This window comes from Camelina sativa, chromosome 5 (assembly GCF_030686135.1).
Source record: "Camelina sativa cultivar CO46 ecotype springtype chromosome 5, ASM3068613v1".
Classification (NCBI taxonomy): domain Eukaryota; kingdom Viridiplantae; phylum Streptophyta; class Magnoliopsida; order Brassicales; family Brassicaceae; genus Camelina; species Camelina sativa.
The window spans coordinates 31,249,524-31,262,770 of NC_141884.1; the positions used below are offsets into that span (position 1 = coordinate 31,249,524).

A 13,247-nucleotide genomic window follows, 5' to 3' on the forward strand; every position below is an offset into this window, starting at 1 on the left:
ACCTGCAATAACCCACAAGAAAACCGGGATCGGGGCAGGGCGGGATAAATGCAACCGGTTAGTCTGCATTGACAACCTTAAACTAACCTTCTTCACCCAGAGAAATTTTGATCAGACCGTAATAAAATCATTGGAAGTCAACTTAATCTTAATCTAGAGAATCTATTTGTCGTGTAACAAAAATTAGAATACAAAAGACTTTTAAAAGGACGAGAGAGTGTTTTGATTTGGTGAGAGAAGACAAAACAAGTTCCAACACATCGAGAAGTCAAGTGTCTACTTTTCTCAAGTGGAGCTTTCTGTTTTCTGTTTCTTGGCCTTCTCGATAAGAGGTTTCAACTGTTTCTTCTCGGCAAGAAGTTTGAGGAAGTTGAACAAAAACGGAATGTAGTTATGCTTCCTCCTAATGTTTTCTGTTCTCCATTTCATGAACTTCTCTTCCTCCATCACAATCTTCTCACTCACAGCCTCAATCCCAATGCTCACCTCACCAATCAACGCGTCTGCTTCGCTTTTGTCCATACCAGTAGCCTGCTGCAACAGCTGTTCCCTCTGCCTTTGTAGCTCCTTGAGTTCCGCCGTGTAGATATCCTTCCTGTTTTTAATGACAGCCAAAAGATTGAATCTAATCTCGCTCTGTGAGTACCTCTCAATCCGTTCTTGGATCACTGGTTGAACCATTTGCAGCCACTCGATACCACTTTGGTCTCCGGTGCATGGACCAAGGCTGATAGGTCCTTCCTTGAGCCCATCAAGCTCGTACAGGACTCCATCCACAGGTATGTAGCTTATGAAATGGTATACATCATCGTCTTTTGTAGCAGCTTTCTGTTCCTCCGGGACAAATGGCTCAGGCCTTGCGAAACTGTTGTGAGCAGTCCGAATCGCCTCACTGTTATTGATAGCCAAACCCTTAAGATCGGATGGAAAGTTCTTGCTGAATTCTTTCAGCGCTGATAGTTCAGGCCCGATGTCAACCTCTGGAGAGTTCAAGAGGATAGCCAGAATTGCTTGGGTTGCACAAGCATTGTTAATGACCTACAAAATTGGAATTTTGAGACAAAAAAAAAATTGAAAAGGTAATATTATTACTCAAATGCTTATGCTTGTGTTATCGACACGAACCTGATTTGCGAAAAATAAGTTAGAAACTTGATCTTGGATTGTTGGACGGTCATCTTTTTCCCCAGCTTGCCATTTGAAAAGAAAGATCAGACCATATACAGGCCTACAAGGAAGCCACAGGGTCATCAAGAAGGGCATAGATATAACAGACAAGTAAAAAATCTAACTCAAAGACTTTGGGGTCTGACTCAAAAGAATAATATTATTTCTGCTGCAACCAAAAAAAAAGGAGTCCAGAAACTTCACAAGGGAATAAATAGTCATGGATGCAACTACTCACCTGAGGTTATTGAGAGAATCTAGATCCAGCGAATACAATTCTTCAACCTACGGAGAAAAAGAATAAAAATCAAAAGGAAGTAATATAAACTGATGCTAAAAATCATAGCAACATCCAATTTCATCTGTTGAGGATGCATTTGGACATGAAAAAGGGACGAGTAGGGATATCAGTATAGGACAGAACAAGCCATGAAATAACAGACACTTACTTGAGAAGGTAACTAAAGGACCTGAGTAAGAAAAATATTACAAACGTTTCGATATTTTTGCTTCAGAATAAAGGAGTACTAAACTTTAGACAAAAACATAGCAACTTAGAGACAAGAAGCACAATGCCTTTTCTCAACATCATTTCTTCACCATTCCTATACGTCTACTCCTTAAATTCTTAAAAGACAGACATGACTTGATAATGTTTCCACACATCATGAATAAATTATCACCAACCACACATATCATGAATAAATTATCACCAACCACACATATAATGCAATGTTTTGCATATCTCTATATACCCCAAAAATGAGAGCTAAACTGGAGGCAATATTACCTGCACTCCTTTGACTTGCATTTGTTGAATAAGCTCCGTAAATACACCTGAAATTGCATAAATATATACATAAATATAAGCAAAAATACAAAGATGCAACAATCAAGCATACAGATGACGTTCCCGTTATGAAAGACTAACAAGAGCCCACCACAGAATATAACCAGAAACAGACTAAAGAAAGTAACAGTATGTAAAAAAACCCTTCAACAGATGTACACCAAATACCAATATCTTCTTTACTAAATGAACCCAAATATCATCCAAGCCGGATATGAACTCTTCAACAGATACAGCTAAAATAACCTTAAACACTTGAATAAAACTCCAGAATCTGGAGATAATCTTCCATGTTTACAAAACCCACACAACACAGACCCCTTCAGATATTCCCACAACTACTCACATCACTAGGAACACAGATTGCACAAATTTGCATCAAACAAACAAGGATATAACATTCTAAAGTTCGAATTAACAACTTCAACGCAGTGAGAATCAATTCAAGCAAAAACCCAACCCCAAAACCCATAAAAAGTAATAAAAACATTAAGGAGACACCAACGTACCAGGATCCGACTCAATCGTGCACCAAGACATGACGAAACAACCTGTAAAAATCACGAAGCGATCGCTATATATGAGCAGCGCAACAATACACGGAAAGAGTAGAAGCCTGATACAAGCTCAGAAGGAATATTCGGAGGAGAAAGATGAATGAACTTACTGGTTAGCTAAAGGAAACGAATCGCCTTTGAACCTTTGCTCTAATCGAACTGGAGAGATTTGGGATGCTCGAGATCGCTTTCTGTGAATCCAATTTGGGAATTAGGGTTTAAGTTAGCCTGATTTTATTTTTCTTTTTTTTTTTTTTTTTTTTTTAAATAGTCGCTTTGTCGTGCACTCGTGTTTGTTTTCCGGGTTTAGTCTGGTTTGTGTGGCTCGTGCCATTGTGGGTTCGTAATATTATCGTTGGACCTTTTTTCATATAATTTGAAAACACACAAAAATACAATAATAAATTCTTCTTAGGTTACGACAAAAATAAAAATACAAAAACAGAGTTAATTTTTCCAACAATTATTGGCAAATAATTTTTTTCTTCAAAATGTCGAATAAGAAAACCACAATAAAAATCTTTTTTTTTTTTGTGGGTTACGATATAAAATATAAAGTTAATTTGTCCAATAGCCAGAATTTGTATGTTCATTGATATATTTGTATTACTTCTTTCAATTTAATGAAGAATGAAGGTGTTAAAAAACTAGAAAAAAAAAAAAAAAAATTAGTTGGCTAATTTGCGAAATGCTCATTACGTTGATCGATAGCTTAGTTTTGGTTCGGTGATATACAACTTCGTAGGGTAGGTTTGGCTAAGTATTTTTTTTCAGTTTTCTACGTTTTCAAAATCTTGATAAATCAGAATTTGTGTGACCACAATGGACCGCAAACGTGTGCATTGTGACAGGTGGTCAAGCCGGAGTACAACTGGTGGAAAACAAAGACCAGTTCGTGTTCAATGCGATGGGACAAACTCAAGTTCTAAAAGGTTCCACATGGATTTTTTGGTTGTCAAAAACCGCTTGTTAAACAGATGTGACATAAGTGGCGTCTGGAGTAATGGAACAAGAAGCCAAGCAGATAATGCTCTCAGTCAACAAGTGACAATTAGAAGCAAATAACGGCCATGACGCCTTCATCAGGACAGTAACTAAAAGCATTTAAGTACTAGTCGTTGCCAACTTCCACAAAGCTTCAACGTCAAAATACGTACAACACTACTACATGAAACATAATAAGAGGTTTATCCAGGTTACATGGTAATAGGGAATGAAGATAACTTCTTTCAACCGAGGAAATCTTTCATTGGATCCTCATGGTGAACTCTCTTCATCCTGTAAGCTTCCATCTCTTCCGGAGTCACCTGCAATGAGATAACAGATTTTGATTAAATAAATCTCCACTAAATCAAGAACATGAATCAACAGAATCTTAAGGTTGATTCGTTAGATCATTACATCGTTGTTGTATTTGACATTGTACTTGCGTTTCCTTTCATCTTTTTCTTCCCTCCTACTGAGATCCTCCTGCACAACAAGAACATAAGCAAGTGCGTTAGAGAAATCTCCAGGTCAGAGATACGTTTTTCCAAGAGAAATTTTTTTTGAGTGAAACTATGGCTTCTTACCTTTTTAAGAGCATTAGCAAGTGCCTCCTCGTTCAATTCCAAATCTTCAGGAATATCAGTTCCCCATGAGGCCATTCTCTTCTCTTCAACCTTTTTTGGGCTCTCTGATCACCAAAATACAAGACCAATGTTACATGTTTTAAAACTTAAAACAACTTCACAAAACATATATAGAAATGGGAGGTCATTAGACATTCATCAAGAGTAATTAGTCCATCCAATGCAACACCAAAACATAAGAAGTTGGAATAATAAATAGAGTCTATACACACCTTCAGAGGCTTCTTTGCGAGCAATATTAGCTTTCATCAGATCAAGGGCAGCCTCTGCAGCTTCGATTCCAGCGGAACCCGTGCAGTAACTATTGCGAATCGTCTGTTGGCAACATTTGTATCCCCACTGGTGATCTTTCCAATATGAGCCCCAGACACTAGTGTGATTGTTAGCATGAACATCTTCTTCATATTTACTCTTTGGCAATATCACCTCCTGTACACGACAACACCATATTAAGAATGATATATAATTCACACAAAAAGCAAACTTATCATAAGCTGTTCATATCACAATAAGATTCACCAGGTAATAACTCAAGGAAACCATCAAAAACCGTACCTGTCCCTTAATAATCCTCCCAGCTCGGTCATACTCAACCTGTCTTTCGCTCTGCCCAAGCAAAAGCTCCATTGGAATTTCATCTTTTGTAGCTGCATTCCCGTACTTGTCCATGATTGTGTCCTTTGTCTGAGATTTCAGTTTGTCCTTTGCAACCTGAAAGCTCTTATAGAGCAATTCAGCTTGGGAGGGAGCAGCTTGCATATGCATGTCTTGTCCCTTGTCAAATGCTTCCCATGAATGGATGTTTAGCTGTTTAAACTCCAAAGCTTGGCCACTGTTTCTATACTGGTTATCTCCCTGGATAGATGACAAGGAGAAAAAAATGGTAGTTATGTAAATATCATCAAAATATAAGATACAACCACATGATCCATGATGATGAGCAACTTACCAGATAAAATTTGTCATTTGGATCCGCATCTGGAAGTGGGTCTTCACGCATGGATCGAGTTTTAGGGTCATAATGAGCTGAGTTGACGTCAAGGTTCAACAAGTATTTTGCAGTATCTTCTCTAATACGCAGATTCCTGAAATTAAGAGAAGGTCACACCATTAGTGCATCAAGTAAAACATTCAAGCCAAGTAAACGGTAAACCTCTGCAATGGAGATGAGATATTTCGTAGATGAAGAATAATGACTAGTCCATACCTTACAGTTCCTGTGCTACCACCCCCAGTTGTTCGAACACGCTTTTCAACCTTTGCAAAATCCATCTGCCTGCTCTCATCAACCTTGGCTTCATCAACCCTTAAGTCATCTTCTTCTTCATCCCCATCACTGGCTGCATCATCACCTTTTTCGTTATTGTTCTTTTCCTCAAGTTTCTTCAGTTGCTGCTCCTTCAGGTACTTCTTTCGTGCATCCTCTTTTGCTTCATAAAGATCTATCACACGATGGTATGTTGAAGGATCATAACCATTCCATCGATCCCTCTTGCCATCGTAGTCAAGTTCAAAACTCTCAATTTTCTCATCTGGTGCGATGTTCTTGTCTGTGTATTTTGCCCCAACCTTACGAGGCCTATCCATACAAGCTTTTGCAGTATGCGTCATTGCACCACAGCTTCAAAATAAGACAGGCCAAATTAGAGAGTGAATAAATTAAAACAAACACAAGTATTTCTATCTCTCAAAATAGCCAATTTTTCAAAATTTCAAAGTCAGAGAAATAACATGTTGGGCACAAGAATGTCAAAACGATCAAACGAATAAACATTCGAAGGGACTGAATCATAAAACTAATAACAGAAGTCATAGAAACAGACAGAAAAAAGAGGGAAGGACATACTTTTGACACGCTCCCTTCCGGTATTTTTCGGCTTGAAAGATCTTTGCACCTCTGTCATACCATGACTTAGTGTAATTAGGATCACTCTTCCATTTCCTTTGATGCTTCAAACTCTGTCAAAACCAACCAATAAAAAGAGTATTCAGTGTGAATGTTCAAACAAGACAATTAAGAGAAGCAAGTGAAACCAAAGAAGAATTTAGCTTACCGGTTTTTCAGAATTAAGATACCATGGAGCAGATGACATATACTGCGGGATATGAGGATTAATTTCCTTTCCATCCTCATCTACCTCAGCTGGAGCAAGCCCGGCTTTACGAGCCTCCTCTAATTCAATTTGCTTCCTATGATCTTCCCTAGACTTGAAAGCAACTGCAAAATTCCCAAGATTACACGTCAGAAAACATTCAAAACTGACTATACAATTAACTCTGCAGAATTCAGCCAAATAACAAACATCAGTACAATAAATAGGCCTATATACCATACTGTATCCCACAGATAGATAGAAGGAAAAAAAACCAAAAAAAACAAAACTAAAACTGAAGTAAGAACCAAATCAATAAGAAACGTTAGCTTTTAAATCAGACTCTTAGCTTAAGCATGACCGAAAGGACCACTTAACTAAAACTAAAACAGAGAGAACCCATGATCCGTCAACTTCCAAGACATACAGTATCTTACAGAAGGATGAGGTAATTTGCAAAATACCATGTAAACTAACCTAATAACAACAAAAGATGTTACAGCTTAAATCAGTGACTCTAAATATCCCAAGAATCAGTAGAACTTTATGAACATGGATTACTAACAGCAAACAAAACCGCCCAAAGATCAAATCAATAAGAATAGCAAAACTTTTTTTTTTTGTTTTGTTCAAAAAGAATAGCAAAAGTTAATCACTCTTTAGAATGAGTGAACTGGATCTCACCAAAACAGAGAGAACCCATGATACAAAAACTTCCATAACAGTAAGAAAAACGATCACTAACAAAGAACCCAAATCAAACTCTAATGTACCACAATTTGGAACTAAACATAACTAAAAACCAAAACAGAGCGAACTAATGATACACCAACCCCAAAAACAGTAAGAAACCTAAATTCACAACTAAAAAAATTACGCAAGTAAAAACCAGAACAAGGCAAATCGAGAAATTGAAGGAATCGATCACAAACAAAAAAAAAAAAAAAATGGGGAAAAATGGAATCAGAGATTCAGTAAGTATCACAAAATGAATCAAATGAAAAGCAAAAACAGAGATAGATAGAGAACTCGATGATACGGCAACTTCCAAAACAGAAAGAACCCTAATTTCATGACAAAAATTACGAAAGTAGGCTTTCAGAATCGAGATTCTTAAGCGCCAAAGGGAAATTAAAAGCCAAATCGAGAGAACAGTTAAAGTAAATCAGAAGAAAAATCAAAGGATTTTTGGTACCTGAAGCCGTCGCCATGATTATACAATACGATCGTTAAGCTTTCGACTCTTCTCTGAGGCGAAAATCTAAAGGAACGAAAGAAGAAAAGGTTACGGCTTTTATGGTTAAAATCAGGTGATATTATTGAATGTGTAATCAATATGGGCCGTTATAAGGCCCATATAGCGGCCCGTTTATTAGCAAACACATTTTTCTTTTATTATAGAGACCCAAACAAAACTTCTACTTTATGCAGCGTTTTGAAGTTCAGTCAGACAAACCGGACTCAACCATGACCGGATGCATCGAGTTTGTTTTTGACAAAAAACCGGGATATAGTTAAATCGGTTTAAGGAAACTACATCAACCCTTGCAAAAATCCTGATCCAGAAAAACAATGGATTTTACGATACCGTAAAATTTGAACGAGAAGTCGTGTCAGCCACTTATTTGTTCTCCAACTAAATCAAGATTTTGGACACGAGGAATGCATTCATGGATTGTTAGTAATATTGGCTAATATGATTTTTCATATTTTTTAATCACAGATTCAGTTTACTTAGTTTCTTTTGTTTGTGATTATAGGATTTCTTAGGTCTTTATATCTTTATCTGATAGCTAGTTAGGCTCATATATTAATTGTTTCTCATATTCACAAGAAGCATCCTCCTCCTCAAGTCCTTTAAAAAGATAAATCATATTCCTACCTTCCTAGTCCTAGTAGCCATAAACTCTCGTTGCTCTACTTCATTTTCATATTATAGCAAATCATGTTCAACAAAGGTTCGATGAAGTCAATCACAAGCCATTCTAAACAAAATTTAGTTAATTCAAACTTCATAATTTGACGTCATGAATGGTTATTCTTAGTTTTTAAATAGATTTTTTTTTCAACCAATATTAATTAAAACAAAATTGTATGATCTCCGAGTGTAGAGTGGACAAACTTCTGATCGTTTCCTCAGAAGCATCACCATCTCAGGCCTGAGTCAGGATTTGTATCTCTCCATTAACTGTCATTTTAGCATCGGGTTACAGTTTTTAAATAGTTTTTATATTATAATTTTTAGATTACAATTTTAATATTTTCCGCTGTCATCATCCTATGTCACCGGCGTAATATTCATCGCCGGCATTTATCATAACCTCCAATATTTTTTAAAATCCATCTTTTCTTCTTTGTGAAAATAAGTTTGAATTGCAGTAATTGGAATTCCAAAACCCAATTATACATTTTTTATATACTTGATAGAAGAAGTTGGTCAGGACCGGGGTCCTAGGGCTGCTGTGGCCTAAAGCATTTTTATGTATTATTTTATAAAAATAGAAAAACCTACTAAAACTGCCCATTTGGAGCATCGAAACCATGACATGGGGCTGTTCCCCATACAACACAACCAACTCAGCTAAGAAATATTTATGCCAAAATGCTTACAAAACCAGAATATATTATGTGGCCTAAAGCACATGCTTTAGCTGTTTTAGGGGTGGGCCGGGCCTGAAGTTGGTAATATATTAAAAATTATATTCATTTATCTATTATAATTTTATTTTTAGAATGGACGTTATTTACATATATCATTAATATATAAATCTAATTCAAAAATGATTATATATTATTATTAATCATATATTATCAATTAAATCAATGTGAAAGAAAACTGAAAATACAAAATAGTATAACTAAAGGTTAATTTGGTAATTTTGTTTTCTAATCACACTCAAGCTGCATCTCAATCGCTCTGCCATTCAAAAATTTAATATAATTGCATCGCATCCGAGTCAGATTTCCATTCATAATTTTACCTAATCGCATTGCTCTCAAATCGGACAATTTGGTGCTATGTGAAAACAACATGTAGGCTCTAAGGTACACATACTACACATGAACGTGAATGTGTCAGAAACTATCATATTTTCAGAAAGTTTTTTGGTTTTTCTTTGAAAATGAGATAAAAAATTTAAAAACTAAATTCCCTACTTTTTAGGGAAACCAATTTTGTAAGATCATAAATGGCTAGCTATGAAATAGTCTTTTGGAAAATTAAAACCAAAATAGTACTTCAAATCTAATAAACATGCAAGGTCTTAGGTAGACTATTTCCAATAGTTGCCTCTATATTTTCCTCTAAATATAGAAATTTCTAAAAATAGAGTAGATATTTACCTGAATGGTTACCTTAATTTCTTACTCTAAAATAAATATTTTAAGTATATTTGATTTTTTATTTATTTTTATTAATTTCTAAGATAAATTTTTACTTGTAAAATGTATAAATTCTATCCACTTATTTTATTTTTAACAAAAAAAAATCAACAAAATTATAATATTATATCTTTTCATAATGGTTTCAGAAACGTGAGATTCTTTTCTTTTCTTTTTGTCATAATTGTTAGTTTGTCTGATAGTAGATTGAGAAACGTGAGAATCTTACTATCAATTCATCTATAAATAGCATCTTTCATTTTTTTCCATTCAACCATTCCAAAATTTTATAGACACATCTTCACCTTCTCTTATTTTCTTAACAATAGAATGTCTGGTTCTCGTTCTTCTGGATATTCTAAAGAAGAAGATAAGTTTTTATGTCAAGTCTATCTAGAAATTTCTCAAGATCCAGTCACGGGTCATTACCAATCATCCGATCATTTTTGGGATCGTGTGGTGAAAGCTTTCGAGAACGGAAAAAATGCAACTTGGAGTGAACGTTCGAAAAAATCTCTCCAATGTCGATTTCAAAATATTGAGAGAGCAACAAAAAAACTAAATGCATGCATCAAACAATGTGAAAACAAACGTCAAAGTGGTGCTTCAAGTGATGATATTGTGAGTACTTTATATGATTTTCAATTAATTTATTGTTGTTTGACTATTAATTTTTTTAATTTTAAAATTATATGTAGTTCAATCAAGCGAAAGAAATGCTAATGCAAGATTCAGGATTCAAATCTGGTTGGAAATTTGATCATGTATGGAATGTTATTAAAGACATTAAAAAGATTAAAGATGGTGTCATCCCAGCTAGAAAGATACCAACATCTTTAGAGTCAAAAAATCTTACCCCTGATTCCGTTACACTAGTGTCTCCAAGTTTGTCTTCATTTGCTCTTAATTTAGATGAAGAAAATGACAGAAGTGGCGGATCTTCATCTCAACGACCAAGTGGGGTGAAAAAATTAAAACTGAAAAGAAAAAATGATGATCGAACATCAACTATTATCAAGACTTTAAAAGAAGGGAACAAACAACTTTTGGAGCAACTTAAGAAGACAACTGAACAAAGACAACAATATTTGGAGCTTCAAAGTGAGAATTTAGCATTGAAAAAACTTAAAGTAGAAAACAAAATTTTATATCAAGACTTAAGTTTTATAAAAGATCCAAATATTTGTGCGTATATTCAATCTGAGCAAGCAAAAATCTTAAGGAAAAGGATTGATTAACAACTCTTTTGGCAGCTATTTCATTTGGGTATTTTAATAACTTTATTGGATCAGAAAACAATTTACCAGATTATTAAATCACTAGTTTATGATATGTTAAATTTTATTTTGTTAAGGATATTTTTTTTTTTGGATTTTCTATTTATACTAAGAGAGTATCCACATGATATGCGTGTTTTATTTTATATAGTTACTAACAAATTCAATACTACAATTTGATTAAAAAAAGGGAAAAAGGTGAGAAGCTTATTCTCAAAACTTTGGTATTCTAACTAAATAAGAAGAAGAATAAAAAACACTAATTATTCTATTTGGTGTACTATAAAGTTTGTAAAATATAGTATCTCACGTCGTCTAAATTCGTAAATAATATTTAAAACAAAACCAAAACCAGCCATATTGATCTTCTTTGATTACACTATCCACACAAAGTACTAGGCCTGGGAATTAGAACCGAACCGATTTGTCCGAACCGAACCGAACCGAGATTTGGGCAAATCAGTTCGGTTTAATTTAATTGACATAATCGATCGGAATGATTTTAATTTTGGTCGGTTAACCAAAAATTTCGGTTTGGTTTGCTGGAATCGAATGGTTAACCGAAAAAATGAAAACCCTAGTATAATATATGTCAAACCGTCATCTCTTCTCCTTCTCCCTACATTTATCGATTCTTTTTTTTTCTTTTTTTCTGGGCAAACAAAAAATTCTGCTTTTCTTGTTCCTTTCTTCTCCTCTTATTTTGATTCATCACCATTGTCTTCTTTCCTCTTCGATTCATCAGCATCTTCTTCTAATCTTCTTCAATCCATCACCATTATCTTCGATTCATCATAATCTTCGCCTTTCAGATCAATACTAGGAGTTCCACTTTTTCAGAACTCGCCTTCAGTGTGGATCGATTTTTAGTGGAACTTTTTTTTTTTTTAAACAACTCAATAATAAACCTAATTAGCCGAGTTTCCGAACCGAAATAACCGATTCCGAATCAAACCAAACCGAAATCTTAATCGGTTCAATTCGGAACAGTTTTCAATTTCAAAACGAACCGAAAACCGAAATATCCGAAACAAATTACCCGAAAAAACCGAAGTCGCAGGCCTACAAAGTACTTTCCTGAAGATTTGATGGCATGGCTTGTCAATGCTCATCCTTACTAAACACTTGGGAGTTGGGACTTCTCTATATAAATAAACCTCAATTAGAAAAGAAAAAAAAACTACTTAGAAAATAGAAAATTCAGAAAAGGAAAAAACATTTATTGAAATAAACACCAAAAAGCCAAAGGAAAAAAATTGCCTAAAATATTTAAAAAAAAAATCTTAATTAAACTGTCAAAAAAAAATCTTATTAAACGTTGAACGATTACTAAGCTCATACACCTCACCATATGATCCTACGACAGAAGGGATTCTTTTGTTTTTTTTGACAAACATGAATTTTCATTCAATTTAGACCCCAGCAAGAGGTGAGTTCTTACAGCAGGACTCAAGATAGACAAAGAAAGTTAAAGATAGAGGCTCCATGAGCTTAACAAAGGGATTTTCAAACTGGAACAGTTTTACAATATTTGAGAAGTCTATTGGGACCAAAGCAGATCATACTTGAAGTCAGACTTCACGAAATCCTCAACCAGTGGTCATAGACGGCTCTAGCGGATGACGCGATTGAGCTTGTAAAAGGGTGTTCCACGGAGGGAACGCTTATGGGGTTTGTCGCCAACATGAGAGGGTTCAAGAGCATAGGATCAAAGTCCTTTAAGCTTTTAGGAACAGACCTCAGGATACTAGATGAAGCTATACTCAGGGGTCGCAGGTAATAGGAGACAAAACGTAACAAAGCAGGTGGGTCATCCTTCTCATGGCAATGGAGGTAAATGAATTCCACACAAAGCTTGTAATCAGTTTGGTCCTGGAAAATATCAACATACCCAAGCTTTCGATCAAATGGCGGGAGATGGAACAAGAGATCAAAGGGTTTAAGGATAGGGTTCAGGCAAGCTCGACCAACAAATCTATCAAGCAACTTTGGAGACACCAATGTTCTGCTACAGAGGAAAACTCGTCTTGACCAAGCAGGGATAATTGGTGCATCCATAGAGATGCAGAATAGTTCTTGATTGGGTTCAGGGAACAGGTGGGACGGAGCAAAGCACTTGAAAAAGTTTTGGTAACCCCAACTTCTATGAGTTGGGGTCATAATGCCGTTACTTTCCAAGCTAATCCAACAATGAGTAACAACCCTAGGTGAAGGTAAAGGCAAGGTTCTCAGATAGCTTTTGTACCAGCATAGCAACATTGAGCGATCATATTCTAATTGCAGTCTTCGGA

General features: G+C 35.4%; 3 protein-coding genes across 3 annotated transcripts; 1 reads left to right on the plus strand and 2 right to left on the minus strand.

The window, feature by feature from the left end:
• Nucleotides 1-127: 127 nt before the first annotated feature.
• Nucleotides 128-3,241, minus strand: LOC104787272 (ubiquitin carboxyl-terminal hydrolase 2). Its single transcript, XM_087450953.1, has 6 exons — nt 2,685-3,241; nt 2,527-2,568; nt 1,958-2,004; nt 1,406-1,452; nt 1,126-1,228; nt 128-1,038 (listed from the first exon to the last, which is right to left on the minus strand). Exons 2-6 carry the CDS (start codon nt 2,555-2,557, stop codon nt 286-288), a joined length of 981 nt encoding a protein of 326 aa, XP_087307079.1. The 5' UTR covers nt 2,558-2,568; nt 2,685-3,241; the 3' UTR covers nt 128-285.
• Nucleotides 3,242-3,625: 384 nt separating this feature from the next.
• On the minus strand, nt 3,626-10,677 carry LOC104787273 (pre-mRNA-splicing factor SLU7-A). The gene is made up of 11 exons (XM_010512813.3): nt 10,536-10,677; nt 7,494-7,559; nt 6,260-6,423; nt 6,052-6,164; nt 5,413-5,826; nt 5,155-5,290; nt 4,761-5,060; nt 4,418-4,634; nt 4,146-4,249; nt 3,976-4,044; nt 3,626-3,881 (listed from the first exon to the last, which is right to left on the minus strand). Exons 2-11 carry the CDS (start codon nt 7,507-7,509, stop codon nt 3,804-3,806), a joined length of 1,611 nt encoding a protein of 536 aa, XP_010511115.1. The 5' UTR covers nt 7,510-7,559; nt 10,536-10,677; the 3' UTR covers nt 3,626-3,803.
• LOC147944538 (uncharacterized) lies at nt 9,904-10,931 on the plus strand. The gene is made up of 2 exons (XM_087450954.1): nt 9,904-10,300; nt 10,378-10,931. The coding sequence occupies exons 1-2, from the start codon at nt 10,010-10,012 to the stop codon at nt 10,915-10,917; spliced, it is 831 nt and encodes a 276-aa protein (XP_087307080.1). The 5' UTR covers nt 9,904-10,009; the 3' UTR covers nt 10,918-10,931.
• Nucleotides 10,932-13,247: the final 2,316 nt, after the last annotated feature.

Excerpts from the sequence above, each read along its gene's own strand:
- LOC104787273 (XM_010512813.3), bottom strand. Across the intron at positions 6,165-6,259 it reads ATCTTAATTCTGAAAAACCG|AGTTTGAAGCATCAAAGGAA; the intron begins GTAAGCTAAATT and ends TGGTTTTGACAG. Across the intron at positions 5,827-6,051 it reads CGGAAGGGAGCGTGTCAAAA|CTGTGGTGCAATGACGCATA; the intron begins GTATGTCCTTCC and ends CTTATTTTGAAG.
- LOC104787272 (XM_087450953.1), bottom strand. The coding sequence starts at position 2,557 with ATGTCTTGGTGCACGATTGAGTCGGATCCTG. Across the intron at positions 1,229-1,405 it reads GATTCTCTCAATAACCTCAG|GCCTGTATATGGTCTGATCT; the intron begins GTGAGTAGTTGC and ends GCTTCCTTGTAG. Across the intron at positions 1,039-1,125 it reads ACTTATTTTTCGCAAATCAG|GTCATTAACAATGCTTGTGC; the intron begins GTTCGTGTCGAT and ends CCAATTTTGTAG.
- LOC147944538 (XM_087450954.1), top strand. The coding sequence starts at position 10,010 with ATGTCTGGTTCTCGTTCTTCTGGATATTCTAAAGAAGAAGATAAGTTT. Across the intron at positions 10,301-10,377 it reads GTGCTTCAAGTGATGATATT|TTCAATCAAGCGAAAGAAAT; the intron begins GTGAGTACTTTA and ends AATTATATGTAG.